The sequence below is a fragment of the Melanostigma gelatinosum genome (assembly GCF_949748355.1).
Source record: "Melanostigma gelatinosum genome assembly, chromosome: 13".
Lineage (NCBI taxonomy): Eukaryota > Metazoa > Chordata > Actinopteri > Perciformes > Zoarcidae > Melanostigma > Melanostigma gelatinosum.
The window spans coordinates 16,281,662-16,289,827 of NC_136646.1; the positions used below are offsets into that span (position 1 = coordinate 16,281,662).

At 43.6% G+C, this 8,166-nt stretch overlaps 1 protein-coding gene across 1 annotated transcript; it reads left to right on the forward strand.

Moving 5' to 3' along the window:
* Window positions 1-207: 207 nt before the first annotated feature.
* On the forward strand, window positions 208-4,091 carry LOC306787517 (transcription factor Sox-9-like). The gene is made up of 3 exons (XM_079282676.1): window positions 208-926; window positions 1,342-1,589; window positions 1,841-4,091. The coding sequence occupies exons 1-3, from the start codon at window positions 499-501 to the stop codon at window positions 2,626-2,628; spliced, it is 1,464 nt and encodes a 487-aa protein (XP_079138802.1). The 5' UTR covers window positions 208-498; the 3' UTR covers window positions 2,629-4,091.
* The last annotated feature ends 4,075 nt before the right edge of the window (window positions 4,092-8,166 follow it).

Sequence of the window (8,166 nt, forward strand, 5' to 3'; positions counted from 1 at the left end):
CAAGGATTATAAGGGGAAAAACATCTCTTTCCTACTCTAACTGGGGTTTCGCTGTTGTTGACTGCACGAGTTCTTCACAGCCGAGTCATATTACGTCTCCGCCTACCAAAAGTTTCCCCCAATCATTTCCTTGCCGTCAAACATAAATCCAGGCTTCGCCTCCTGCGTCTCTAGACTCTTCAGCAATCGTCCAAGAGTAGTAGACCTCTCACTCACATTTCTCCTTAAGTCACAGTTGCAAAGCTGAGCATTAGAAAGGCGAGCACTTGCAATCTCCCTTCTTCTCTGCAAAATTTTGAAAAGTCGAAGGATCGTCAAAAACTTTTATTTTTGACATTTTTGTTGACTTTAAAGGATTCAAGTTTGCCAGTCAAGCTGTGCGCCCTCGCAGGCTGTCACTGCAGTCTTTGGGCACAGCGCTTGGATTTAGAAAGAAGGATTTTCTCCCTTTTTTTTTTTTTTTTTTTACTGCGAGAAGCTGTTGTTTAAATTTTTCGCATGAATCTCCTCGACCCTTACCTCAAGATGACAGAAGAACAGGAGAAGTGTCACTCTGACGCTCCCAGCCCCAGCATGTCTGAGGACTCCACAGGCTCACCGTGCCCGTCCGGGTCCAGTTCGGACACTGAGAACACCCGGCCGTCCGACAACCACCTCCTCTTGGGTCCAGACTTCAAGAAAGAGGGCGAAGAAGATAAGTTCCCCGTGTGTATCAGAGATGCGGTGTCCCAGGTGTTGAAGGGCTACGACTGGACGCTGGTGCCCATGCCGGTGCGCGTCAACGGCTCAAGTAAAAGTAAACCTCACGTCAAAAGACCCATGAATGCATTCATGGTCTGGGCTCAAGCCGCACGGAGGAAGCTGGCCGATCAATACCCGCATTTGCACAACGCGGAACTCAGCAAAACTCTGGGCAAACTTTGGAGGTAGGTTCGCTTTGCATTCGCAATCACTTGTGCGTTTTTACGCGCCGCTGTGCGCAGCGCACTATTTCTTCGATGAAACGCACCACCTGCCTGCTGTTTTACGTAGAGCTTCTTCAATCTGTGGGAATTTGACGAACGCATTTCAAACTATATTTCTCCCAATTACTGTTTTCTTACTGTGATTTTGGATATCTTTCTTAATTGTATGTTCGAGCAGGTTATAGAAGTGGTTTAGATTTAGGATGCGCATACTTTTATTTTAGCTGCCTTCTCTTGATAATTAATATTAAAACAGTGAATGCAATAATTCAGTTAATTGCACATCTCCTACAGCAATTAATCAACTGAGTTTTGTGCTTGTTGTTAATTGAATACGTTTTTAATGTGAATGTACAATTCTCTGTGATATTTTCAGATTGCTCAACGAAACAGAGAAGCGCCCGTTTGTGGAAGAAGCTGAGCGTTTGAGAGTGCAGCACAAGAAGGACCACCCCGACTACAAATACCAGCCAAGGCGGAGAAAGTCTGTCAAGAACGGGCAAAACGACCCCGAGGACGGCGAGCAAACCCACATCTCTCCAACTGCGATCTTTAAGGCGCTGCAGCAGGCCGATTCTCCAGCTTCAAGTTTGGGCGAGGTGCACTCTCCAGGAGAGCATTCAGGTAAGAAAAAAATTGTAGCACTGCTTGTAGAAATCATTATTCATATTTAGAAGCTGTTAGGGCATTGAACCTGTTAATGATTAGTGATTAATGATTCGTGTTTTATGAGCCATCATGCAGATATCTGTCAGTATAGTGTCAACAAACTCCTCCTCCTTAAACCGTTTGCAAATCTACTGGTATTTCAATTCACCAGTCCCTCGTGCAGGTACATTTGATTTCAAGGCTAACTCTGCCTTTCCTCGAACCAGGTCAGTCCCAGGGCCCACCAACACCCCCAACCACCCCCAAGACAGACCTCCCCACCACCAAGGCTGACCTGAAGCGCGAGGGTCGCCCCATGCAGGAGGGCACCAGTCGCCAGCTCAACATCGACTTCGGAGCTGTGGACATTGGCGAGCTGAGCAGCGAGGTCATCTCCAACATGGGCAGCTTTGATGTTGATGAGTTTGATCAGTACCTGCCACCTCACAGCCACGCCGGAGTGACGGGAGCAGCCCAGGCTGGCTACACCGGCAGCTATGGCATTAGCAGCTCCTCAGTCGGCCATGCGGCCAATGTCGGGGCCCACGCCTGGATGTCCAAGCAGCAGCAGCAGCAGCAGCAGCAGCAGCAGCAGCAGCAGCACTCTCTGACCACCCTGGGTGGAGGAGGAGAGCAAGGCCAGCAGGGTCAACAGAGAACCACCCAGATCAAGACAGAGCAGCTGAGCCCCAGCCACTACAGTGAGCAGCAGGGCTCCCCGCAGCACGTCAGCTATGGGTCCTTCAACCTGCAGCACTACAGCACCTCCTCTTACCCCTCAATCACAAGAGCACAGTATGACTATTCAGACCACCAAGGTGGGGCCAACTCCTACTACAGCCATGCGTCTGGCCAGGGCTCCGGCCTGTACTCCACCTTCAGCTACATGAGCCCCAGCCAGAGGCCGATGTACACCCCGATCGCCGACACCACAGGGGTGCCCTCTGTGCCGCAGACCCACAGTCCGCAACACTGGGAGCAGCAGCCCATTTACACACAGCTCTCCAGGCCTTGAGGAGGCGGCCCTCAGCACTGACTGTACAACACCCATCACATCTTAGACCATAGATCATAGACGTTTTTCTGCACGGTGGCCTTTGTGCCACCATGACATCCTCAGCATAAAAAAAAAAAAACACATGACAAGGACTTTTTTTATTGTCCTGAAAATATATCTCTGGATTGGCTCACAACAGTGCCTTTTGTATTGGTTGGAATTGTGATTATATTTTTTTTAGATATAATGTTTAAAAAAAAAAAAAAGTTAAATCCTCTGTGAGGACATACTGGTTATAAATATTTTAGTATGTACTGTGTATGTGTTTTGCTCTTGTCATCACCATCATCATCATACTCAGTGTCATCAGCATCGTCATCATCACCATTTGAAGGTTTAATTCATCTAAAGTAGCGGGAATGCCGGGTAAAAAGTACCCTCAGTGGCCTTACTTCTCTATTTTTTGTACACAAGTAAGAAACATCACTTTACTGACACTGCCGTCTTATAATGCCTACAGCCTACATTCTGCTTTGAATTTTTGTACTGTACATATTGTATTGTAATTCCCATGAGATGCAAGAGTTGAGCAATGCAGGTTCAAACTAGATTTGAATTTTTGGCCATGATATGACCGTGTCATCAGTGAATTAGTCAAATATTCGACTTCTTGTTCTTTGCTTGAGCTCAAATGATTGTGTTGGAAACGTATAGCAGGTGCCATTTAATTCTACTGGGGGCCTTACTGTGTTGCTAGATGTAACTGAGCGACGCTTGCTTTTATCCGGGTACTGCCTTGATACCATTGGTGCCTCCGGAGCCAAAGTGGAGAGGCTCCTTCCACTGGCGTTGCAGTGTTGAAACCACGGCATAGTTCTGACTTCCTGCTGGAGGAGATGCAGGAAGTCACCTTTGACCTGATTCTCCTCAGCAGCCAGCAGGTCTGAGTCTGGCGTGCTTCTATCATTCCTACAAGCCACATCCTTTTTTTTTTCTAACCTTTTTTTCTTAATTTATTCTTTAGCATTAATTTTATTTGAGAATAACTATTTGCAATTGTCTTTTTAATTCAGCAGCAGCTAACTGAGCTGGAAAGTTTTCAGCGAAGTAGTTTGCTGTCATATGTGGTACAAATTTGTTTATTTATCATTTGTAAATGTTTCCACATTAAAGTTTCTTTTATTCATGATCTAGTTATGTACAGATTACTTATAATTACACAATTAGAGTCTTTCTCTAAAGACAGAAAAACTGGAAGTTGTCTTTTTTTTTTCTCTAACAAATGAATTAATGGATATGGAAGCTGCGGCTGTTTTTTGTAAAGAATTTGCTGGAATCAACAGAATACTTTTTGTTTTTGAACAAAGTTGTGTTCCTCGTTTTATATTCTGTATCATTAGTTCTCATCTTGTCATTTCCTTAAAGCAGTTTCCGTAGGTAAACATGGCATTGTCTTAAAAGCTTATCTTTTGTATTCTATTATTTGCAATAAAAACAAAACACTGAGAAATATGCAATCGTCTGGTGCCATTCATTCATTATAAGCATGTTTCATACTGTATGATCGATGTATTTATCAGACAACGACCAGCGAGGTCAGTTATGACAAGGTGGTAGAAGACAGGCTAAATTGAGGTGTTGTTTACTGAGTTTGAATCACTTTGGAGCATCCAACAACCACACAGAGGATTGTTGTAATGTGACACAGATAATTTTACTTCTGCATTAATCAGAGGCAGCTTGTCCGATACCCACTGCAGCAGCTTGGTTAAATGGTCTTTAGATCAATCAATGTAAAGTGAAAATGAAAAGTACATGCATGTTGTGGTACTGGGAACAGTGGGTTTTTTTGCTTCTGGCTTCTCAGACCATGAGGTCACAGGTCCATTATTACCACAGACTATTGAGAAGACGTATGTCCACACCCCTCCCCCCGCCTGTATACACCATAGCTTAAAGAAACAAACTAGACATTGAATATTGTTTATTCATTACTTGCCAAGTAATATAGGAATAGAGCTGACCTTAATAAATCAGTGGCAGTGTAAACACAATCAGGTACTATAGCTTTGTGTTGAAATTTGAGGCACATTCACAGATGACGTCTCTTTCCTCACATCAACTCGACTGGACCTTTTCTCTGCCACCCACCACTGCGCCTCATCTCACTGTGATGACTGGACAGTTTTGTTTTTTTTAAAGTTCCCTCAACTTATCATACAAAGGATTACACAAAGACTCTTGCAAATCAATACAATTGACAGACAATTACAGTATTACCTACTAAGCTGACCCTTTGCAGAAAATAAGAGAGATTTAAATGAAAAACATTTCGATGAACCAATCACAACTCATTTCATACCTCATCGTAACATTTGAGTATTGGCACTAGTCTGTGTAACTTCCTCTCAAAAATATCTTTATCAAAAAGGGAAGCAGCTTTTTATTTTTTCACTTTGTAGCACCAACGTGTACAGAGGAATAAAGTAAGGACTCCTTGAGACATTGTTTATAACATTAATGTATTTATTAGCTGATTTTAATTGTTTAAATTGCATAGAATGTGAGTGAGTGCAAATTTGAATTTCAAATAACTCTTTAACAGTGTATAGTTAAAAACAAACATCTCAGTGTATTTGCTAGGGTTTCAAAATGTAATTCTAACAGTAATGCTGTGTATATCTCTAGCTATTGGTATATGTCATATGTATGATGCTATCCTAAGATGCCAACATGTTGCTCACATGCCGTGGGGTTTGTTGAAAGGGGAAAACAGTAAACAGTGGGAATGTTTTGGCTGAAAGGGAAATTACATTATTTTAACACACAATACCGCACGGAATTCACTGACTGATGATGACACTGTATCAGCAAGTGTAGCCGACACTTCTAATTGTGATTCAAAGTTGGTTTCCACAATGTATATTTATTGTTTTAAATCGCAGCACTGTCACTGGTTTGCAGTTAAAACAATAAAATGCCTGCAGTTGTTTATTATGCTCTTCTTTTTTGTTCACTCTGATATCTCGGCTTCTTCTTCTTCAGTAACTTTGCTTCAAACCGCTGCTGATTAAAACAGTATTGTGTTATATAAACTTTAAAAAAAAATTTAAATAAAATATATCAATATGTAAGACTACTGCAGGCTTGACTCGGCTGTCTCTGGTTAAATATGAGGGCTGAGTGTGTGAAGCCCTGAGCCCACCTCCCACAGAGAGCTCCCCTGAGGCACATCCATCACTGGATCTCCAGTGGCTCGGACCCGGAGCGAGGCAGCAGGGCAGCGGGGCCTCGGGGCCTAACAGGGCAAAGGGAGGCCAGTTAGTGATGGTTCGAGGGAGAGCAGAAAGATTTAGCAGGGGATCACAAGGAAAGGTACTTTCTTTTGTCTTCCAAACCAAGGAATTGTCTTAATGACTGACATGGCTCAGACATTAAGATGCCGGTTCACTACATTTTCAAACGACAATAATTCAAAATAGGACTCCAAAAATGGGAAAAAAAACAAGCAGACTGTCAGAAAGAAGATCTGAAGGGAATAATGGAGTGCATTCAACACAAACATTGACATTATAGTTGTTAGGAGTTCTAAACGAAAATCTAAAAGAAATCCTGCCTGACTCAAACAATTGGCAAAAGTCATCCCAGTGTCCAGATCCTGTCTGAGCTGGCTCCAACAGGCGTATAGTAACACAGCACAGGACATGATTGGCTCCTGATGGAAGACCTTGCCTGAGAGTTAAACCCGGAGCCAACATTTCCGTTCAGCAAACAAGGGGAAAAGTCGACTTTGGTAAACACAGGCCCATGTTCTTCCAGCTGCAGAGAAGGACCAGAACACGTTTGCTCAATTATTTCATTCTCTGTTTGTTGGCGTGTGTGCATGGGAAAATGTGAAGCGTTTACATCTTCAAGTCCAGCTCATCATGAGTTCAGGTGATCGTATCATCACATTTTGGAAATAATTAGTCTTTTAAAATTCATGAATAACAAACACTGTTTCTACGTTGTACCTTCCACTTTCTATGACGGGAATGTCAGAAAGCGTGTGGGCGGGATTAAAGTTTTTAATAAAAGTCAGAGGAGACAATTTTGTTGTGTGTGAAATAAAGTTAGAGTTAAAGTTGGAGTAGCCGGACGGTGAGAGCCACTTTCATCGTGTTTCATCAGAATAGTGTGTCACGTGTGTCACCAAATCAGGAAATGACATCAGCATTGAGGCTTTCCCCGGGTGAGACCATGCTGACTCATTTGTTGGGCTTTTCTGCCACCGACAGCCTTGCCCAGTAGCAGTCCAAACACAATGATATACATTTAATATGTTCCATACGTACTGTATTCATAAAGGTGAGGCAAATAAAAAGCATATTTTCTAAATCATGAACCTCAGCCTCCAGTCCTCGGCTCAGAGGGTCTTGGCAGTGGCAGAGTGACCCAGCCAGTTAGTGGATCGGAGGCCATGATGGGACTGCTCCCCTCTGAACAGCAGGAGTGCCCTGATGAATGTTTCCAAGAAGGATCGGAAACAAGACCAAATTTTTCTCTTTCTTTCTTTTTCAGACAGGCCTTTCCACGGGCAATTTTCCCAGGACGACCCCATTATTATTCCACAGAGACGTCTGCCCCCTCCGAGCCCTATGGGTGGTCTTTCTGACGGCAAAGGGGAAGAGGAAAAGAAAAGGAAAAGGGAAGGAAAAAAAAAATCCGCCGATACACCCGTGGAGACTGGACAACAATAAAATACACAACAAAGTAAAAGGAGATGACGAGTCAAACAGCACTCCGGCATATCGCAAGCTTACTCCGTCTACACTGACGGACTGCCTTTGTGTGTGTAAACCTTCTGTTACAGCACTTCAAAGAAAACCGTTTCTGTATACAGATGTACGTTTGTATTTCAAACATAATATTTTATGACCAGTTTATTGTGTGCATTTGGCGTATTTGTGCCGCTGGTAACCATTCCTCTGTTTTGATTACCCACAGGGACAGTTTGAATTGACCCCCACACTGAGTTGCTTTTAAATTGTCCAGTCCATAAAATCCTTTCTTTAAACTAATAAGAAGCATCCAGCGGAGGAAACCCCTGCTAAATCACCGAGAGACACAAGCTGACCACAAGGCCGTTACCATGGACGCTGCACCCTCGGCTGAAAAACTGCTGTGTGCCGATTCAAGTCGGGAGCAAACATTTCCTACATCCTGAAGCGTATTGATTATTTCATACATTGAATCAGAAGAGTTCCCTGAACAACAGTCACAGGAGTCAACAAACTCCTGACGAATGATATTTATCTAAGTTTACAATACCTTCTTGCCACTGTTTGATTTCACTCTCTGTTTGAGTAGACTTAGGAAGTGAGACTTTGTTCCGCGGCCATCCATCTTGCGCTGGGCCCATGAGGACATCGGCCTGTGCCAAGAGGCCAAGCTGGGCCAGCCTGCTGGAACCCTTGGTGAGCTCCCTGCCTTTGTCTGAGGATGTAGAAGAAACCTGGCACCGGCCCGAGGTCAGCGTTCCCAAAATGATATTACCATAATCCCATTAAGTGTGTC